Consider the following 21034-nt stretch of genomic DNA (forward strand, 5'->3'; position numbering starts at 1 on the left):
ATCACAAACATGCTAAACGCTCCCAGGCTTGGTCAGGGACAGTGACACTGAGGGGCTAGGAGGTCAGGGCGTCTGTAGGGGTGACAACAGCTCAGTGGCTGAGTGTGGGGCATATGTGGAGCCCTCTGGGGCCTGGGAAGATGTCAAGGTGTCAGGCTCGCAGGCCTGCGCCACCCTCCCTGAGCCCCGCCCTTCCTGTGTCCCCTGTCTTTCCAGCAGTGAGCAAGGACTTCCTTCCAAGAGAAGCTCAGGACCTACCTACCTACCCTTAATTTCTTCCTTCATTCTTAAAAAAAATTTTTTTTTTAAATGAGAAATAAATACATATTTATTTATTTATGTATTTATTTCTCATGAAGGAGATACTGAGAGAGAGACAGAGATCAGAGCACTGGTCAGCTCCGGCTTATAATGAAGCCAGGAATTGAACCTCAAGCATGAAGGTCATATGTTTTTTCCCAGGCCCCTTCCATTTAAAAAATATATATTGGGAGCCGGATGGTAGCGTAGCAAGTTAAGTGCACATGGTGCAAAGTGCAAGAACTGACCTAAGGATCCCGGTTCGAGCCCCTGGCTCCCCACCTGCAGGGGGGTCGCTTCACAAGTGGTGAAGCAGGTCTGCAGGTGTCTGTCTTTCTCTCCTTCTCTCTGTCTTCCCTTCCTCTCTCCATTTCTCTCTGTCCTATCCAACAACGATGACATCAGTAACAACAACAATAAAACAACAAGGGCAGCCAAAGGGAATAAATAAATAAATATTAAAAAATATATATTTATTTATTAATGGATAGAGACACAGAAATCAAGAGGGAAAGAGGAGATGGGGGAAGGGGGAGAGAGAGAGGGGGAGAGAGGAAAGAGAGAGTTGCAGCACTGCTTCACTGCTTGTGAAGCCTCCCCCCTGCAGGTGAGACCTGGAGGCTTGAGCCTGGGTCCTTGCTCATGGTAATGTATGCATTCAACTGGTGTGCCACTGCCTGGCCTGCCTCCCTTCCTCCCTCCCATTTCTTTGGCTTCTGAAAAAGGCAGAAAGGCTTGGAAACAGACCTGGGCTCAACCCCCTGAACTTGAGCTGATTTTTTTTTATTATTCCTCTTTGTTGCCCTTGTTGTTTTATTGTTATAGTTATTATTGTTGTAGTTGTTGGATAGGACAGAGAGAAATGGAGAGAGGAGGGGAAGACAGAGAGGGGGAGAGAAAGACAGACACCTGCAGACTTGCTTCACTGCCTGATGAAGTGACTCCTCTGCAGGTGGGGAGCCGGGGCTTGAACCGGGATCCTTATGCTGGTCCTTGCGCTTCGCGCCACCTGCGCTTGACCCGGTGTGCTACTGCCCGACTCCCACTTGAGCTGATTTTGATGTTGGGGAATCGTGTAGAGTGTGAGCAGGTGAAGCTGGGGTGACTGTTCTCAAGAGTTCTAGACCCCCTTGGCTCTCCCAGTGACACCTCAAGGACCATGGGCCAGGGGCTGTGGCGGAAGGAGTGCTGGGTGGGATTTGGCCTTGGCCTTTCTGTGCTTGGCATGGGTGCGCCCAGGTCCAGGAAGTTCCTGCTTGAGGCCAGCCAGAGTGTTTGCAAAGAGGGCAGGCCGGCTGGCCATCATATCACACCTGAACTGAGTGAATGGGCTGGGCCAGCCCCCCCCCCCCCCCCGTGTCTCCTCCTGGAGCTCCTGCCTGCCATCTGGCAGTGACTGACTGCAAAGGAAGTGGACTTGGACACTCCCGGCTCCTCCTGGTGCCACCCCCTGAAGGGCTGTCCTGCTGCCTTGTCATCTCTGCTCTGAGACCTCTCACAGTCGGCCCCGACGCGTCATCCTTGTCGTCACCCCAGTCATAGCAGAGTGTGTGTGTTGTGTGTGTTGTGTGTGTGTGTGTTGTGTGTGTGTATGGAAGGTAAGGCCTTGTCTTATGTACAGAGGGTGGCTGCCCCTGCCCCTTGGGTGCTTCTGGTCGGGTGGGGAGCTGCACCTCAAGAAACAGGAGTGCTGGCTGCTCTGGCAAACAGGCCATGGTTAGCAGTGGAGATGGGCAAAGGGAGAGTGTCCAGGCAGCCCTGATGGCCAAGGAGCCGAGCTCTGCGAGGCACGCAGCCCTGACCTTTCTGTGTTTTGTTTGATCATTTCCTCCTATCTCTTTCTCTAAGATTTTATTTATTTATTCATGAGAAATAATAGGGGAGAGAGAGAAAGAACCAGACATCACTCTGGCACATGTGCTGCCAGGGATTGAACTCGGGATCTCATGCTTGAGAGTCCAAAGCCTTATCCCCCGCGCCACCTCTCAGGCCACCCCTCCTATCTCCATTGAGATAAAAACCCACCTCCTGCTAGAGGAGTCTGAGCACCCCCTCTGCCCTTGCAGATTCGTGTATGTTTCCTGAAAGTCGTGCTCTTAGTCCTTACTCCCCTCCTCTCCTCTATCTGTCCATCACTACTATCTGTTCACCTGTCTATGTCTGTCCATCAATTGACCCATTCATATATCTGTCCACTCACCCATCCATCTACTATTCATTTGTCCTCGTTTGCCTTCTTCCCCATCCATCCATCCATTCACCTGTTCATCCATCTGCCCACCCATCTACCATCTCTGTCCATCACTCCATCCATTTGTCTATTTGTCCATTTATCTATCTGTTCATCTGTCTACTCATCCATTTGTCCATCCATCCATCCATCCATCCATCCATCCATCCATCCATCCATCCACCCATCCATCCATCCATCCATCCACCCATCCATCCATGATTCATCTGTCTACTTGTCTGTCCACCTCTCTACCCATCCATTTGCTTGTCTGTCCATCTGTCTACCTATCCATCTGTCTCCATCTATCTACCCATCCATCTGTTTATCTGCCAGCTTGACTAATATCTGAGGTCCTGATAAGTAGGGCAAAGGAGAAAGAATCCACCCTCACATGAGAGTAGGTGCCAAGCAGCCCGTTATGATATACATTGATGGTTATTAGGTGAGTTTGGGGTGTGGGGATGTTGTGTCTTTTGTGGGTGACTGTATTAGGACAAGGGTGGCCGGGAGAAGCTTCTAAGAAAACAAGCTAAGGCGGGTGTGTGTGCCGTGTGAGAATAGTGCTCAGACAGCAGAGACAGCATGAGCAAAGGTCCTGAGGTGGCAGGATCTTGGACAGCAGAAGAAAGGACACACGCATGAGCCCTGAGCCCTTTGTCTCTCTGGCCCCATCATGCAGGTTATCTGCCCAACAGTGCGCATGCTGTGGAGGCCATGCTGGCTGCAGCGAGCATCGGCGCCGTCTGGAGCTCCACGTCCCCAGACTTTGGTGTGAACGTGAGTCTGGGGAAACATTCTCATGCGATTCCCTGGGCACCTGAGTCGAGGGCTTGGGGGCTGTAGCGGGACCAGTGAGGCTGGTAAAAACCGCCCGAGGCTCTCCCCTGGGCCTCTGTAGGCTGTCTGTGCTGTCTGCCTCTGCAGTGTCTCTGCAGGCAGGCAGAGTGGTGGCGTCTCCAGAATCATGTGCTTTCTCTCTCCTGAGATTTCCTGGGTCTCCCCCTGCAAAGACTTGGCCCAGATTTGTCCTGGAAGTGTCCTGCCTTTCCCCATCTCTCATGCTGAGAGGAAGGGGCCAGGCCACTTTTTCCCCATACATCCACTTGTCCAGAGAGGCCCAAGGCTGGGAAGGTCATTCATGAATCCACCTTCCATGTCCTTGCCTGATCTTCCTGCCATCAGGGTGCTTGTTCTTGGTATGGCCTCTGCCGTGGCTTGCCAGGCAGTGCGACCCAGTAGTAGGTGCAGGCTTGGTTCTGCTAGCTGTGCATCTGGGGCTGGTTCTTGAGCCCCCTCTGGGCCTCAGTTTCCTTAGCTCCAGAATGGGCTGGGTGGAAAGAGAGAAGTCTGGGGTCAGGGTTGGCACATTCTGTGTGTGAGGGCGTGAGGCCAGCACTCCCCTCTGGCTCATGTCAGCGTTGCCCCATGGAAGCCCTCACACAGAGCAGAACTCCAGGATTAGATTGGGCTCACGGGTGTGAAAGACTAGTGTAGCTGTGGCCTGTCACCTCCCACGGGCTGTAGGGTCAGCTGGTGCTATTGTGTGTTCTCACAGGTCAGCGTCCAGCATAGCGTGCCACCACCACAGGCCTCTCTGGACACATTGTTCCCACAGGCTTTGCTGCTGTCTGGGGACTCAAGGTGCCAGGGCATGGCTCTGGGTGTCTTCTCTGGTGCTAAGCTGGCTCCTCGGGCTTCTGGAACCACAGCTGCTGCTGTGCGCCTGGTGCGAACGTGCACTAGAGGGCAGCGTGGCTCTGCTCCTGCACGCTGCTTCCAGAGCCTGGGCTTGTGGGAGACTCTGTTTAACTAGAAAGGGACTGCTTGGGAGTCGGGCGGTAGCACAGAAGGTTAAGCACAGGTGGCACAAAGCACAAGGACTGGCTTAAGGATCCCAGTTCAAGCCCCTGGCTCCCCACCTGCAGGAGATTTGCTTCACAGGTGGTGAAGCAGGTCTGCAGGTGTCTATCTTTCTCTCGCCCTCTCTGTCTTCCCCTCCTCCCTTCTCCATTTCTCTCTGTCCTAAACAATGACGACATCAACAATAATAACTATAACAATAATGAAAAACAACAAAGGCAACAAAAGGGAAAATATAGAAAAAAAAAAGAAAGTGACTGGTAGGGACTGGGCAGTGGCACACCTGGTTGACTGCACACATTGCCATGCTCAAGGACCTGGGTTTGAGACCTCCCCACTCCCCAGAGGCGGCACTTCACAAGTGAAGCAGGTTTACAGGTGTCTATCTTTCTTTCTCCCTATCTCCCCCTCCCCTCTGTCCTCTGTCCTATCAAATAAAATAGAAAAAGAAGAAAGGAAAAAAAAAAAAAAGGCCGTCGGAAGCTGTGGATTGGTAGTGCTGCCACCGAGCCCCAGTGATAACCCTGGTGGCAATTAAAGAAAAAATAGACAATGGCCACCCCCAGTGCCTTCCTGCGGACACACTTTGTCCTCCCTGTCTCTGGGAAACAGTCATCTTTTGGCTGGTTTCCTGCTGTGGGGAACTCTCTGTCCTGTCACATGTGGTGGACATGGGGCCACCAGGCCACCAACAGTTAGTGTGTCAGCACTTGGGCATGTACCCTGGCTGCATGCACCCACTTCTGGGCTCCCATGGGTGAGCATTCTTGCCTGGAAACCCTGGGTCGAGGAGACAAATCAGGGTTCCCTCTCTCTTATGTGGGTGCCTGTTCTCACATGCTGAGGAGGGACGTGGGCCCTCAGCCGCCCCAGCTGGCTGCCTATTTGTTTTAATGTCCTCTGGGAGCTAACGCCAGCAGGAAGGTACTAGGTGTGTTCTGGGGATGAGCAGAGGGGAGGGTTCTTTATAGTGATTTGCAAATCCGTTTTTTTTTTCTTTAAATATTTACTTACTTATTCCCTTTTGTTGCCCTTGTTTTATTGTTGTAGTTATTATTGTTGTTGATGTCATTGTTGTTGGATAGGACAGAGAGAAATAGAGGAGGGGAAGACAGAGAGAGGGAGAGAAAGATAGACACCTGCAGACCTGCTTCACCTCTTGTGAAGTGACTCCCCTGCAGGTGGGGAGCCGGGGGCTTGAACCGGGATCTTTACTCCTGTCCTTGTGCTATGCGCCACTTGTGCTTTACCCGCTGTGCTACAGACTGTAGCAAATGTTCTTTTTTTAAATTTTTTTTTAGTTTTTATTTAATGTATTTATTCCTTTTGTTGCCCTTGTTGTTTTATTGTTATAATTATTGATGTCATTGTTGTTGGATATAGGACAGAGAGAAATGGAGAGAGGAGGTGAAGACAGAGAGGGGGAGAGAAAGATAGACACCTACAGATCTGCCTCACCGCCTGTGAAGTGACTCCTTGGAGTTTGGTATGTGCATGACTCCACTGCTCCCAGTGGGTTGTTCCCCACCCCCTTTCTATTATTTTATTTGGATAGAGAAAGCATTCATGAGGGAAGGAGGAGACAGAGAAAGAGAGACACCTGCAGCACTGCTTCACCACTCCCTGCAGGCGGGGGCCAGTGGCTTGAACCTAGGTCCTTGTGCATGGTGACATGTGTGCTCAACGAGGTGCACTACTGCCTGCCCCCCCCTTTCCCTCTAGATAAAGGGAGAGAGAGAGGGAGAGGAGAGATGTCACAGCACTGCCCACGAAGCTTCCTCCCTTACCAGCACTGTCAAGTGGTGGCCTGGGGCTTGAATCTGGGAATACCGTAGTCTTTTTTTTTTTTTTTTTTAATATTTTTTATTTTATTTATTTATTCCCTTTTGTTGCCCTTGTTGTTTTATTGTTGTAGTTATTATTGTTGTTGTCGTCGTTGTTGGATAGGACAGAGAGAAATGGAGAGAGGAGGGGAAGACAGAGAGGAGGAGAGAAAGATAGACACCTGCAGACCTGCTTCACCGCCTGTGAAGCGACTCCCCTGCAGGTGGGGAGCCGGGGTTCGAACCGGGATTCTTATGCCGGTCCTTGTGCTTTGCGCCACCTGCGCTTAACCCGCTGCACTACAGCCCGACTCCCAAATACCGTAGTCTTAACTGCTGACGTCACCATCCTGAAGTTCAGTGGGGGGAGTCCCCCTTCTCAGCAAGGGCTTTGTTCTGAAGTGAAGAAGGAAGCATGATGGTCTTCCCTGCTCTGAAGCAGGATTCTCGTTGCCAAGCACAGTGCTCCCTGCTGGTTGAGGGCTGCGAGTCCTGCCCCCCACTGCTGGCTGCTGTTTGCTGCCAGACCCATTCTGTGGGGGGCTTTTCCAGGAGCCTGGGGACTCCTGCCTCTTCCTGGGACACTGGGTCACTTTTCTCACTTCCTCGCCCTCTGCTTTCTTCTCCTGCTCTCTGCTTCTCTCCTCTTTTTAGTTTTTAAATGTAATTATTCTTTATTTTTTTTACTATTATTTATTATTGGATAGAGAAATTGAGATGGGCGGGGGAGGCAGAGGGGAGAGAGGGAGAGGGAGAGAGCTTCACCAATGGTGAAGCTTTCCCTCTGCAGGTGGGGACCAGGTGTTTGAACCTGGGCCCTTGTGCACTTTAATGCACTTATCCAGGTGCACCACCTCCTGGCCCCCTCCTCTGCCCTCTTCACTGTCCTTCCTCCCATCTCCATGTCACTGGCCTCTCAGCTTGGACACCTGCCATGTGTGGGCTGTGGGTGGGACGGGGACACTGCCAAGTGGGGCACATGCTGTATCCCCAGTCCTCCAGCTTTGCTGAGACCTCCAGATCCTACATTTTCTTTCTTTCTTTCTTTCTTTCTTTCTTTCTTTCTTTCTTTCTTTCTTTCTTCCTTTCTTTCTTTCTTTCTTTCTTTCTCCCTTTCTCTCTCTCTCTCTCTCTCTTTTTTTTTTTTTTAAGATTTTATTTATCTATTAATGAGAAAGATAGAAGAGAGAAAGAACCAGACATCACTCTGGTACATGTGCTGCCAGGGATTGAACTCTGAACCTCAGGCTTGAGAGTCCTGTTCTTTATCCACTGTGCCACCTCCCAGACCACAGGCCCTACATTTCCCAGTGAAATTTCTCATGTGTCCCTTCGCCACTCCTAGGACTCAGTTTCACCCAGAGAAAGACAGACACCATAATATTGGAGCTTCCCTTGCGCTGTGACACATCCTTGTGGTGCTGGGGGCTCAAACCTGGGCCACGTGTAAGGCAAGGCATGCAGCCTACCTACTGGGCTTTTTTTTTGGTTATTGCATTGTTTACCTTTTAGTTGTGACATTTTAATTTTTTTAGATGTAAAAATTTCTTTATTTCAAGTATATATATTTATTGGATAGAAACAGAAATTGAGAGGGAAGAGAGAGATAGGGAGAGTGAGATACCTACAACACTGCTTCATTGCTTGCGAAGCCTCTCCCCTGCTAGTGGGAGTCGGGGACTTGAACCTGGATCCTTGCATATTATAACGTGTGCTCTACCATGTGTGCCGCCACCCAGCATCCTAAATCTCGCTTTACTATAGAGACAGAGACTGGTCGAGTGAAAGAGATCACAGCACTGAAGCGTCCTTCAGTGAGGTGGGGGCCAGGCTTGAACTTGGAACTTGGATTGCGCACATGGCAAAACAGTACCCTATCCAAGTGAGCTATTATGCCAGCCCTGAGTGGGTGGCTTTTTAAAAGATGTTGGGAGGAGGCTCACTGGCCTCTGAGAGCTCAGCTCCTCACTTTGAAGGGGGTTGGATGAGAGCGAGTGCGCACACACTCTCACAGGATCAGGGCAGACAGTCTCCCGTGGGCCCCTTGACTTAGCGGTTGCTAAGTGACGTATTAAGGGCAGCTGCAGCGTCTCAGATGTGCCTGTGTGGCTTCCCCAGGGCCATAGCAGGGGGCAGCTTGTTTTGAAGGCTTGGGGGTCCTGTGTCATCAGCCAGGGACACTCCACCACTCTGTCTTGGGGACCACTCTGTCTTGTTCCAGTGCAGGGACCAGGCTGCTGACTCTAAGCCAGCGGTCACCTGTGTTGTGTGCTCAGCCACTGTGACTGAGGGTTGCCTCCCAGGTGCCTGGGCCCTTTCTGAAAAAAGCAGCAGGTGGGGGGGTATCTGTCCGTCTGTCTGTTTGTTTGTTTGTTTATTTGCCTCCAGGGTTATTGCTGGGCCCCTGTGCCTGCACTATGAATCCACTGCTCCTGGAGGCCATTTTTTTCCCATTTTGTTGCCCTTGTTGTCGTTATTATTGTTGTCGGATAGGACAGAGAGAAATTGAGAAGGGAGGGAGACAGAAGGGGAGAGAAAGACAGACACCTACTGACCCGCTTCACTGCCTGTGAAGCGATCCCCCTGCAGGTGGGGAGCCGGGGACTCAAATTGGGATCCTTATGCTGGTCCTTGTGCTTAGCTCCATGTGCGCTTAACCAACTGCACTACTGCCTGACCCCGTTTACTTATTTAGCAGGACAGAGAGAAATGGAGAGAGGAGGGGAGACAGAGAGGAGGAGAGAAAGGTAGACACCTGCAGACCTGCTTCACCACCTGCAAAGCAACCCCCCTCTGCTGGTGGGGAGCCAGGGGCTTGAAATGGGATCCTTATGCTGGTTCTTGCACTTTGTGCCATGTGCGCTTGACCCACTGCACTACCGCCCAGCCCCTGCTAGTTCCATTTTTTAAAATTATTTTTATTTTATATATATATATTTACCAGAGCATGCTCAGCTCTGGCTTATGTTGGTGCAGGGGATTGAACCTGGGACTTCGGAGCCTCAGGCATGAGAGTCTGTTTACATAGCCATTATGCTATCTACCCCTGTGCTAGTCCCATTTTTTAAAAAATATTATTTTTATTAATGATGAGAGAGAGCGTGTGTGCACCAGATAATCGCTCTGAATACGCATTGTCAGGGATTAAACTTGGGACCTCATGCTGGTGCATACAATGGTTTGTCCACTGTGCTACTTTCTGGGCTGCCGCGGTTGGTTCTAGAACCCAGGTTGGGACCTGCCTTGGAGGTATGCCTTCTTTTCAGGGAGAGAGCTGTACCTGGCGGGACTCAGATTCTGCATGTGGAGTGAACACCTCGGTGTGGCCAGCCTGCTGTCTTAGATGGGGCTTGTTTCCTTAGACGTAACGAGGGATAAAGAGGAGAGAGAGAGAACCAGACATCACTCTGGTACATGTGCTGCTGGGGATCAAACTCAGGACCTCCTGCTTGAGAGTCTAATGCTTTCTCCACTGCTCCACTTCCCTGACCACATCTGGAACCTTTTTGCAGTGTTGCTGCCTTTTGGGAAGGCATTTCTTCTTTCATATTTCCATAAGAGCCTGTAGAAAGATTCTTTCTGTAAGGTGGGCAATCTTGGGACGGGCAGACACTCACCTAGGAAGCTCCCACCTCATGGCCTTGTGGCCTTGGGCTGTGCTGTTGCAGTGTGTACCTGCCAGTCCTCTTGCTAGCTAGCTCTTTGCACGCGTACATCTCTTGAAGTGATGCCCACTTTGCAAGGTCACATCTTGACTCCTGGCCACTGGTGATAGGGACACAGGAGCATGATTGGCACACAGGCAGCACGGCTCTTTTCTTCCCCTGGAAATGCAGCAGCCCCGTGGACAGCTGATGGGTCAACTTTTGCCTGACAGCCGCTTGCTCTCCCCCACAGGGCGTTCTGGACCGTTTCTCCCAGATCCAGCCTAAGCTCATCTTTTCTGTGGAGGCTGTTGTGTACAATGGCAAAGAGTACAGCCACATGGATAAGCTACTACGCGTCGTCAAAGGTGGGCAACCCTTCCAGGTTACACTGGCCTGGTCGGGGAGTAACTGGGGAGGGGTACACAGACAGGAGCCCCCCAGGAGTCTGTCAGAAAACCTCCAGAAACTACAAGTTGTGAAATGCCTAGGAGGCCCATCCTGTAAGCTGCTATCTCTCTGCCTTCCTTCCAGGACTGCCAGACTTGAAAAAGGTGGTGATGATTCCCTACATTAACTCGAGAGAGAAGATCGACATTTCTAAGATCCCAAATAGGTAAGCCATGTGAGGCTCACTGGTTCCAGTTGTAAGCTGCTCCAGGTTTGCTGGAAGTTGTCCATTTTGTCCCAAAGGACACAATATCTCCAGCTTTTGATTGCAGAGTAGTATTCTAAGGAGTATGGATGCCATAACTTCTTTATCTAGTTGTCTGTTGATGGGCATTTAGGCTGCTTCCACTCTTTGACTATTGTGAATAATGCAGCTATGAACATAGGTGTGCATATGTTCCCTTAAATTAGTGTTTGAGTGTCCTTTGGGTGAATCCCTAAGAGTGGTACTGCTGGATCATATGGTCCTTCCATTTTTATTTGTTTAAGGGTTGCCCCAGTTTGCATTTCCACCGGCAGTGGAGTAGAGTTCAGGCTTCCCTTTAGAGATGGGACAATGTGCTTAGGTCTGAAGACCCTGGTTCTTCTTTTAACTTCTTTAGTGGAGTTTCCACGGTCAGCAGGTGTGTTGATTCTAGTGACTCTTAGGTCCTCTGAAGGGATGGACCATCGCCCTTGGACCCATCAGCAGCATCCAGAAATCCTCATCCAGTTAGATTTCTCTCTCTCTTTTGCCACCAGGGTTCTAGCTGGGGCTCAGTGCCCGCACTTGGAATCCACTGCTCCCGGTGGCCATTTGTTCCATAGTTTTTTCTTGACAGGACAGAGAGAAATTGAGAAAGGAGAGGCGTTAACTAGGGAGAGAGACAGACAGACACCACAGACCCGCTTCACTGCTCATGAAGCATTCCCCCTGTAGGTTCCTCCGCTCGAACCCGGGTCCTTGTGCTTAGTACTATGTGCACCACCACCCGGCCCCTGACTTCCTTCCCTCTCTGTCACTGGGGATACCCGACTCCTTCCCTCCCCTCCTGCAGAGTTTCCAAGTGAGGCCAGGCTCCCCAGAAATCAGCGCCCCTCAGGTAGGAGTGGGGGGGGGGTGTCACCACCTGCACCGGCTGCAGGCTGTTGTTCTGGAAGGTTCACCGCCTGTCTCCTATGTGTTTGCGCCTCCAGTGTGTTCCTGGAGGATTTTCTGGCAAGCGGGAAAGGGGATCAGGCCCCCCAGCTGGAGTTTGAGCAGCTGCCCTTCAGTCACCCCCTCTTCATCATGTTCTCGTCGGGCACGACCGGGGCACCCAAGTGCATGGTGCACTCGGCTGGGGTAGGTGTCTCCCTCCTGCCTGCTCTCTCGGGAGGTCTGGAAGAGAGCCCCTGCTGGGGTCCCTGCCACCACTGTGACAGTCACAGACACTCCATTGTTCCCACACTGGGTGTCACAGGGGCCTATACACTGCAGGGCGTGTCCCATTAGAGCATAGTGAGCTCAGAGGGTGGGCGCTATCAGCACTGAAGCAAGTTGTCTGGGAGGTGGCACCGTGGAAAAAGCATTGAACTCTCAAGCATGAGGTCTTGAGTTCACTTCTCGGCAGCACATGTACCAGAGTGATGTCTGGTTCTTTCTCTTCTATCTTCCTCATGCATCAATAAATAAAACCTTTAAAAGAAATGAAGCAAAAGAGATAAGAATAGAAAATACCAGTGGCTGGGAGATAGCTCATGTAGTAAAGCACATGCACACACCTGTGATGACCCAGGCTCGGGCCCTGGCACCACATGTCGCTTCATAGGCGGTGAAGCAGGCCTGCAGGTGTCGATCTTTCTCTCCCCCTCTCTGTCTTCCCCTCCTCTCTCCATTTCTCTCTGTCATTGGGAGTGGTAGGTTAGTAGTGATATCCCTGGTGAGAAAAGGGGAGGAGGAGGAGGAGCTGGAGGAGGAAGGAAAGAAGAGGGGGAGAGAGAAACGAAAATAAACCGCAGCACCTTCCACCACCTGTGGAGCTTCCCCTGGTGCCATCCTCATACCAGTCCTTGCGCTTTGCGCCACATGCACTTAACCCACTGCGTTACCACCCGACTCCCCTATCCTGGCTTTTTTGGGCTCCTGCATCGGCAGAGAAGCAGATAAGCATCTTCAGGAGTTGTTGAATAGAGATAGAGAAATCAAGGGGGAGGTAGAGAGGGAGAGACAGAGAGACACCTGCAGACCTGCTTCACTGCTTGTGAAGCTTCCCCTTCCTGCAGGTGGGGAGCCTGGGTCCTTGTTCATGGCAGCATGTCCACTTAACTGGGTGTGCCACTGCCCAGCCCCATTCATGGTAGCGTGTGCACTCTACCAGGTGCACCACCACCTGGCCCCCCCCACTGGCACACTTGAGAAAGCCCCCAGAAGCCTGACTCCTGAGACCACAGTTGGCCATGAGGACCCCTTAGAAAGGACCTGATCTGGGGGGCTGGGTGGTAGTGCAGCGGGTTAAGCACACAAGGACCAGCTAAGTGTAAGGATCCCAGTTCAAGCCCCAGGCTCCCCACCTGCAGGGGAGTCGCTTCACAAGCGGTGAAGCAGGTCTGCAGGTGTCTATCTCTCTCTCCCTCTCTGTCTCCTCCTCTCTCCATTTCTCTCTGTCCTATCCAACAACAACAACAATGGCAACAAAATGGAGAAAATGGCCTTCAGGAGCAGTGGATTTGAAGTGCAGGCTCTGAGCCCTAGTGATAACCCCGGAGGATCTGTTCTGGGGGCGGTAGCACAACAGGTTAAGTGCACATGGCTTGAAGTGCAAGGATCAGCACAAGGACCCCGCTTCGAGCCCCCATCTCCCCTCCTGCAGGGGGTTGCTTCACAGGTGGTGAAGCAGGTCTGTAGGTGTCTGTCTTTCTCTCCCCCTCTCTGTCTTCCCTTTCGCTCTCAATTTCTCTCTGTCCTATCCAACAACAATAGCAATAACAACAATAACAATAAAAACAACAAGGGCAACAACAAAGGACAACAAAATGGGAGAAAAGGCCTCCAGGAGCAGTAGACTTGTAGTGCAGGCACCTAACCCCCCAGTGATAACCATGGAGGCGAAAAAAAAAAAAAAAAAGGACCTGTTCTTCCCCTCTGGCTTTGCCCTTCAGTCTCCTGCCCCCCATGAGCCTGGTAATGGGGTACTACTCAGAACAGGCTTTGTTTGGAACTCTGGATCTTGAATTAGAGAATTTGCTGGGTCCTTTCCTTCCACGATGCCCTTTTTGATTTATCTTGGATGCAATGAGGGTGGTTGAGGCGGGCTTATATCAGGGTCCTAGCTTCAGCCTCAAGTGTCATTGAGTAGCCAGGGGGTCAGCGTGTCTGTGCAGGGTGGGCCTTGCACCCAGGACCCCTGAGCCAGCTCACTCTGCAAGTGTCTCTGCAGGGCACCCTCATCCAGCACCTGAAGGAGCATGTTCTGCACGGTGACATGGGCAGCTCGGACATCCTCCTGTACTACACCACGGTAAGCTGGGGCGCTGTGGATGGGTACCCCCTTGCCCCTCCCACTAGTTCCTGGCACTCACTGTGGTGCCTCTGGAGGTCTCTCTGTTCTGGTTTCACTCTGACCTGGGCTCTCCCAAGTGGTGAGCCCCTTGTCACACATGTCACTAGCCAGGCTCCACGTGACCTCTGGCTGCTGCCACTGTGGCAGCCTCTTCCTTGTGGCCCTGACTCTGAGCTCTGTCTCCTTTCAGACCCTGCCCTTCCCTCTATTTCTGCTGCCCCCTGGCACATTGGCACAAGTAGAGGTACCTCCTCAAGAAGGCCCATCACCCTGGGGGACGAACCACAGAACTGAAATCTTAGCTCACCCAGGGGGGCGGGGGTTCTGAGGACCGTCTGTTCTTAGTCATGTGGTGCAAAGGGACTCTGACCACCGAAGGTGGGACATGCACTTATTGGGAGTGCTGGGCAGATTGGGGACAGAGCAGTCGTCCCCAGGATACCCATCTAGATTCCTGAGTCTGTGGACATGTGACTAACCATGCAGAAGGACCTCTAGCTGTGACTCAGCTCCACACCCTCCGATGAGAGGTCGTCTTGATGATTCAGGGGAGCCATGGCACTCACAGGGTCCTCGTAAGAGGGAGGTAGGAGGACTGGTGGCCAGCCAAGAGACCTGATGGCGGACACAGAGGCAGAGTGCTGGGGGCAAGGCAGTGGCAGCCCCAGCAGCTGGAAGGGCTAAGCACCTTCCTCCCTGTGAGCCTCGGAATGAACAAGCCGGCCCACCCCTTGACCTGGGAACCTCTGAGCTCTTGGATAGTGAACTCCTGATGTTGTGGGCCACTGAGCATGTGGCAATTGTGACAACAATGAAAGATAAAAGAAATGCCTAGGTGGTTTGCCTAGTTATGGTGATGGGGTCTGGGAAGCGGACACCGGGTGAGGCTCCAGGGAGGCTATGCAGTGAGAGCAGAGACCGGAACTGCCCTCTGGCCCCCAGAGAGTGGGCCTGTGGCCTGTGCTGCCTGCCCACCATAGCACACATGGCCCTGGAACGGACGTCTCTGTGTGTGTTTGATATGGGCTGTCACCAGCAGCTTCTGGCCTAGTTTTTGGCAGTCTTCCTGGGACCCGAGAGATCAAGGGTCAGGCAGGCAGCAGGTGGGGAGTGGGTTTCTCTGGGGTGACACCATGCTTCTCTCTGCCCAGGTTGGCTGGATGATGTGGAACTGGATGGTGTCTGCTCTGGCCACTGGGGCGGCCGTGGTCCTATATGATGGCTCCCCCCTGGTGCCAACACCCAACGTGCTGTGGGACCTGGTGGACAGGATCGGGTAGGTGGCTGTGATGCCCAGGCTGGCCCAAGGACACTGCCTTGTCACTGTATTTATCAGGAACACTTGTCTGTTCTGGAAGTCCCCTCTGTAGGAGGTGTCCCCAGGACAGTCAAAATGGGGGTTAGAAGGATCAAGGCCCTGACGGGGGCCTGGGTACTTCATGTAGAGGCGAGGTTTGCCGGAATCTGAGACACGGCCTCTGAGAGGGTGGGGGTCTCTGGGTTTCTGGAACTCTGGATTCAGAACTGCTGGGGCTCAGAGGATAGGAAGACAGTAACAGTAAAAGTTCTGCTGGACCCACCAAGAACAAGGACAAGACCACCAAGCCTGGGTGAGACCCACAGGGAACAGTAAGCCACAGCTGTAAGTCTAGGTGGGGGACACCCCCATTCTTCTGCCCTGCAGGTTGGTTGTGCCCTCAGGCTTTTGAGCCTGGCACAGATTCTTTCCTTCCTTGTTGTTTTCGACGGGTTATGTTGTTTTCGCCGGGCTGGCTTCACGGGTGGGTAACAGACGACCAGGGACTCATGGCTGGGTTGTAGGCAGTATCTCTTTATTCATGCAGGACGCAGCACAATCTAAGACGAGCTAAGCTAAATTCAAGGTACAGTACTGTAAAACTCACAATGCTGTCTTTATATATACTTGCCAAGTAAGGTGGAAACAGGATGTGACATAGAGAGGGTGGAGAGAAAAGTGACTGGTGAAAATCAGGGTGTGACAAAGAAGGGATCAGGGTGTGACAAGGAGGGGGGTGGAGCAAAAACATATCCTGAAACAGTGGGGATTGAACCAATGCCCTGGAGGGAGGTGCTTGTTAACAGCGGTTATGTAAATAGAATGAAGTGGTTATGTAAATAGAATAGTGTTAAGCAGGGGGGATTTAAACCAAATGAAACAGAAGGGGTCTCATGCATACCAACAATTCCCCCTTTCTTTTTAACTAATGGCCATTGCGGGGTGAACAGAAACGTATATCGTACAGGCGTTTTCAAAAGAACTGGCATATGACATGGAAAATAAAATAGGCCAGCAGCAATAACGAGCGTGATGCCAAGGGGAGCTTTTCTTGCCTCAAAGGGCAAGGCCTAGCAGGTGAAAGGGCATTTCTTGCCTCTGGGAATGCTTCATGCCTCTGGGGGCATCTCTTGCCTCAAAGGGCGTTTCCTGCCTCTGTGGGCATCTCTTGCCTCTTGGGGCGCTTCATGCCTCTGTGGGCATAACCTAATAAGGAGGGGGAGTTTTCTGCCTCTGGGACAGAGCCTGCAGGCGAGGGGACATGGTCTATAAAGTCTCAAGGCAATTGGCTGAAGTTAGTCTTAGAGAAACACAGCAGCGTGTACCAGTAAGTCCGATGGAGGTGTCAGTCCAAAGTAGCTGACCACAGAAGAAAATGCCAGAGGATGAAACGCTGCATGTCTGTCTCGATGGGGAATGTCGGACACCAGAATTCTGCTTTTCTGTAGAGAGTGAGCTTTCGAGTCTGTGAATCTGTTTCTTCAGGTCGTGCCAGGTCACATCATTGGTTTCCGGGGGCGATGTCAGAGAACAGGGTCCAAATGGATTTCCAGGAATTCCATTTGAATAGATGCTTTTTCATGTGAAGACTTGACAGCTGAAATTCACTTACTTGTCAAACAAAACTTGTAGCAGATTAAAAGTTTACTATAATTGATAACTCCATTATAATTGGAAGTCCTTTCTAGTATGATTTTAAGGTTGTTGAAACAGTTTAAACTCAATAAAATGTGGAAAGGTAAACAGAAGAACCACAGTAGAAGCCTCAGGCATGAGAATAATTAACATAATCATTGCACTATCTGCCCCACCCATAACTCATACAGTTTTCAGGATTAAACGTTTCAGATTCATGTCAAGATGTAAAAGAGAAATCAAAGGAGGAAAAAAACAATTTTTTGGATTGTTTCTGGATGTCTCTAGAAATCATGGCTTCGTCCAGCATTTTTTTTTTTAAGTCAATGTCAAACAAAAATTCAGTCATTCAAATAATTCTCTTATGAAACACAACTTGAACCAGATTATCAAGATCTCACCATGTAGGATTAAGAATCCCCGGAGGGCGTCCTAGTCCAAAAAGCTCCTCGAAATTCCATTTAGGGTGTTTCTGACTGTTCCTGCTGGATTGCTTCAGGCACCCATTTTTAAAAGCGTCTTCCCATTGAAGAAAGAATCCAATCAGGAGAGTAGAACTAACCACGTGTCTCCATACTTGGGAACTGCCAGGGTACTGGAGAACGCTCCTCAAACTAGAGTAGTCCTTCTCCATGGGAAACATGCGAGAAGAAGTCCAGAAAGTCCCAGTGGAAATCCCCATGCATATCCCAAGGTCTACGATCACGGTCATAAAGAACCAAATTGTGGCCCAGAGCAAAATGTAGTCCTTTTCCTCAGGAAACATGGGAGAGGGAATCCAGAAAGTCCAAGGAGAAATCTCCGTGCATCTCCCAAGCTCTATGATCCCGGTCATAAGAAACCAAAGTTCCCGGTCAGGGAACCGAAGTGTAGCCCAGAGTAAAATGTTCCAGAGACAGACTAACTGTCTCATGATGAAACAGTAGAGGCTTTGGCAAACCTCTTCATAAGTAGAAAGGCAACCCATGGTGGATGGGTAGCCAAGTTTACTTATCTGGACGATGGGTGGGTAGGGTCCCGCGTTGATGCTGGTCCATGTTTCAGGGCTTATTTCAGTCCCTGTTCAGGCGCCATATGTTGTTTTCGACGGGTTATGTTGTTTTCGCCGGGCTGGCTTCACGGGCGGGTAACAGACGACCAGGGACTCATGGCTGGGTTGTAGGCAGTATCTCTTTATTCATGCAGGACGCAGCACAATCTAAGATGAGCTAAGCTAAATTCAAGGTACAGTACTGTAAAACTCACAATGCTGTCTTTATATATACTTGCCAAGTAAGGTGGAAACAGGATGTGACATAGAGAGGGTGGAGAGAAAAGTGACTGGTGAAAGTCAGGGTGTGACAAAGAAGGGATCAGGGTGTGACAAGGAGGGGGGTGGAGCAAAAACATATCCTGAAACAGTGGGGATTGAACCAGTGCCCTGGAGGGAGGTGCTTGTTAACAGCGGTTATGTAAATAGAATGAAGTGGTTATGTAAATAGAATAGTGTTAAGCAGGGGGGATTTAAACCAAATGAAACAGAAGGGGTCTCATGCATACCAACACTTCCTGAGCCAGAGGTGGGGTCAGGGAGCCCCAGAAACAGAGGCAGAAGCAGTGACTGTGTGGGAAACAGTGAGAGATGGAGTGGACCATCTCTCCCACACTCCTGCCATTTTTTTAAAGTTTTTTTTTTAAATATTTATTTATTCATTTTCCCTTTGTTTTTGCCCTTGTTGTTTTATTGTTGTAGTTATTATTGTTGTTGTTATTGATGTCTTCGTTGTAGGATAGGACAGAGAGAAATGGAGAGAGGAGGGGGAGATAGAGAGGGAAGAGAAAGACACCCGCAGACCTGCTTCACCGCTTGTGAAACGACTCCCCTGCAGGTGGGGAGCCCGGGGGCTTGAACCGGGATCCTCTCGCTGGTCATTGTGCTTTGCGCCACCTGTGCTTAACCGCTGTGCTACCGCCCGACTCCCCCTCCTGCCATTTCTAGCACTTTCTCTGTCAAGTGTCCATCTTAACTATGGCTCCTGGTCACCACTGGGCTAAGCTGGCGTTTGCAGGGATGGCACAGAAGAGCCCACAGAACTCTGGGCTGGAAGTCGACTGTCGCAAGTCAGGCTTATTACTTAGAAGTTTGAGTCGATTCATAGTGGGGCCACTGAAGGAGCCCCTGATGTTCTTAGCTCTTCACCCATTGATATTTGAAATCTAACTGTCGGACCTGGGGAATATTTAAATCCTGACATTTGGCTCATGGCATTAGCAGGGAAGGTGCACTTCTAATGAGACTGTCTTCAGACAAAGGTTAATGGATCCCTTGGAACCTGGGTGGCTTTCACCTTTAATACCGGCTAGACTTCTGCTGGAGACAGTGTATGCTGGGAGGGTGGGAGGAAGAAGAATATCATTGGGGCATGGGGGAGAGAGAAAGAGGGAGAGGGAGAGAGACGGCAAGAAGAATGGAGTGTATATATATCACTGGGGCCTGGTAGAGAGAAAGAGTGATACGGGCAAAGGGAGAGACAGGAAGAGGAATGGAGTGTTTGCTGTTGGGGCTTGATGCTAGTGCAGTTAAAGGAGGAAGAGCCCCAGGAAGTGTGTAGGTGTACATGATGTGTGTGCACAGTGTGAGCGAGTGTGAACAGGACGAGCTGTGTGTGCGCATGCTTGCGCGAGGAGCCTGCTGTGAGCTGGATTGAAGCAGTCGGCGTGGACTACAGGCCCAACTGATGGTGGCCCAGATGCTGACAGACGTGACCTTGGCCAAGCTGAGGGAGGTAGACGGGTGCTAGCAGGCAGCCTGACGGGCCTGGGGTCTGGACTGCAGGGTGTGAGCCCGCTCTGACCACTGAGGGCAAGGTCAGGAGTGGAGCCAAAGTGGATGTGGTCCCCTAGGTTCCTTCACCTGTGGCAGGAGGGGCGTCTCTTCAAGGTAGGCAGGGCGGGTGCTATTGGTGAAATGCTGCATTGACATCTCTAGCTTTTTTTTTTTTTTAAGAGAGCAATCAAAAGAGATAGGGAAAATAGAGAGGATGAGAGACAGAGAGACACACCTACAGCCCTGCTTCACCACTCATGAAGCTTTCCCCCTGCAGGTAGGGACCAGGGCCTTGAACCCCAGTCTTTGTGCACTGTACTGTGAGCACTCAATGGGTTGACCGTCACCTGGCCCCTGGTCCTTGCTTTTAGCTTGGTCCCATTCCTTATTGGAGAGTCAGGTGTCGGGTGAGTGCAGAGTGGGGAGCCTGGCTCTTGGGCTGATGAAGCCCTGTGGCTGCAGGAAGTGGCGGCCTTGGACAAGCTGTCTCTGAGCTGTCTGTGTACAGGGCGGGGTTGGTGGGGGGCTGAGCCCAGTACCTCCAACTGGGAGCTGCCGCCTCCTGTGTCTGGAGGTTCCCAGCAGCACTTGCTAAAATTACCCAGCAGTGCGCCCACACAGGGGCTCTGCGCTTCGTGAACTGACTCCTTTTTTAAATCATCTTATGCAAGCCCAAGGGATTAATGGGGGCCTTGGCCATGTTTAGACAAGCGGGGCTGTGGCCCAGGCCTGGAACATTGGCTCAGAATCGATACATTACTAAGGTCAGGCTTCGAGGACTTCAGCATGCCTTAGCACAGAGAGCACCAGTTTCCGGGGATGGGGGACTGGGGGTTGCCCAGAAGGAGGGCCTTGGTTACAGAGCCTCCTCAGCACCTAGAGAAAACCTTTAGTCTGCAAGAGAGTTTGCAGGGCAAAGTTAGCCAGGCTAGAAGGCCAGCAGGGGGAGCTAGAAACTGGAATGACTCCTGTACCCTCCCACTCCTGAAAGCCCGTTGGTTTAAACTCAACGTAGATTCTCTCATGATCTGAGTGCAGACCTGGACTTAGGTCCTAAACGTTCAAAAAGGGAAAGCTGAGGGCCAGAAGGAGGTGGAGAAAGCATTGGACTCTCAAGCATGAGGTCCCAAGTTTAATCCCTGGCTTCACATGTCTCAGAGTGATGCTATGTCTCTCTCTCTCTTTCTCTCCTTCTCCTCCTCTGTCTCTCACCAAGCAGTCTGTCTCAAAAAACGTAGGGAAGGGGGTTGGGCGGTAGCGCAGCGGGTTAAGTGCACATGGCACAACGCACGTGGTGCAAAGTGCAAGGACCAGCATAAGAATCCCAGTTCGAGCCCCCGGCTCCCCACCTGCAGGGGAGTCGCTTCACAGGCGGTGAAGCAGGTCTGTAGGTGTCTATCTTTCTCTCCCCCTCTCTGTGTTCCCCTCCTCTCTCCATTTCTCTCTGTCCTATCCAACAACAAAT

The 21034-nt window shown here is 51.3% G+C and overlaps 1 protein-coding gene across 3 annotated transcripts in view; it reads left to right on the forward strand.

The window, feature by feature from the left end:
- AACS (acetoacetyl-CoA synthetase) overlaps positions 1–21034 on the forward strand; it is a 59895-nt gene that overhangs the window by 22341 nt on the left and 16520 nt on the right. For 2 of the 3 annotated variants that reach the window (XM_007539767.3, XM_007539766.3), the window contains exons 5-10: positions 3213–3310; positions 10114–10228; positions 10395–10476; positions 11487–11634; positions 13709–13789; positions 14983–15107. In XM_007539767.3, coding sequence (XP_007539829.1) covers positions 3213–3310; positions 10114–10228; positions 10395–10476; positions 11487–11634; positions 13709–13789; positions 14983–15107 — 649 coding nt within the window. The remainder of the gene's footprint in view (positions 1–3212; positions 3311–10113; positions 10229–10394; positions 10477–11486; positions 11635–13708; positions 13790–14982; positions 15108–21034) is intronic. The other variant, XM_060193272.1, reaches the window with a different exon arrangement.

The sequence above is a fragment of the Erinaceus europaeus genome, chromosome 6 (assembly GCF_950295315.1).
Source record: "Erinaceus europaeus chromosome 6, mEriEur2.1, whole genome shotgun sequence".
In the NCBI taxonomy this organism is placed as follows: Eukaryota; Metazoa; Chordata; class Mammalia; order Eulipotyphla; family Erinaceidae; genus Erinaceus; species Erinaceus europaeus.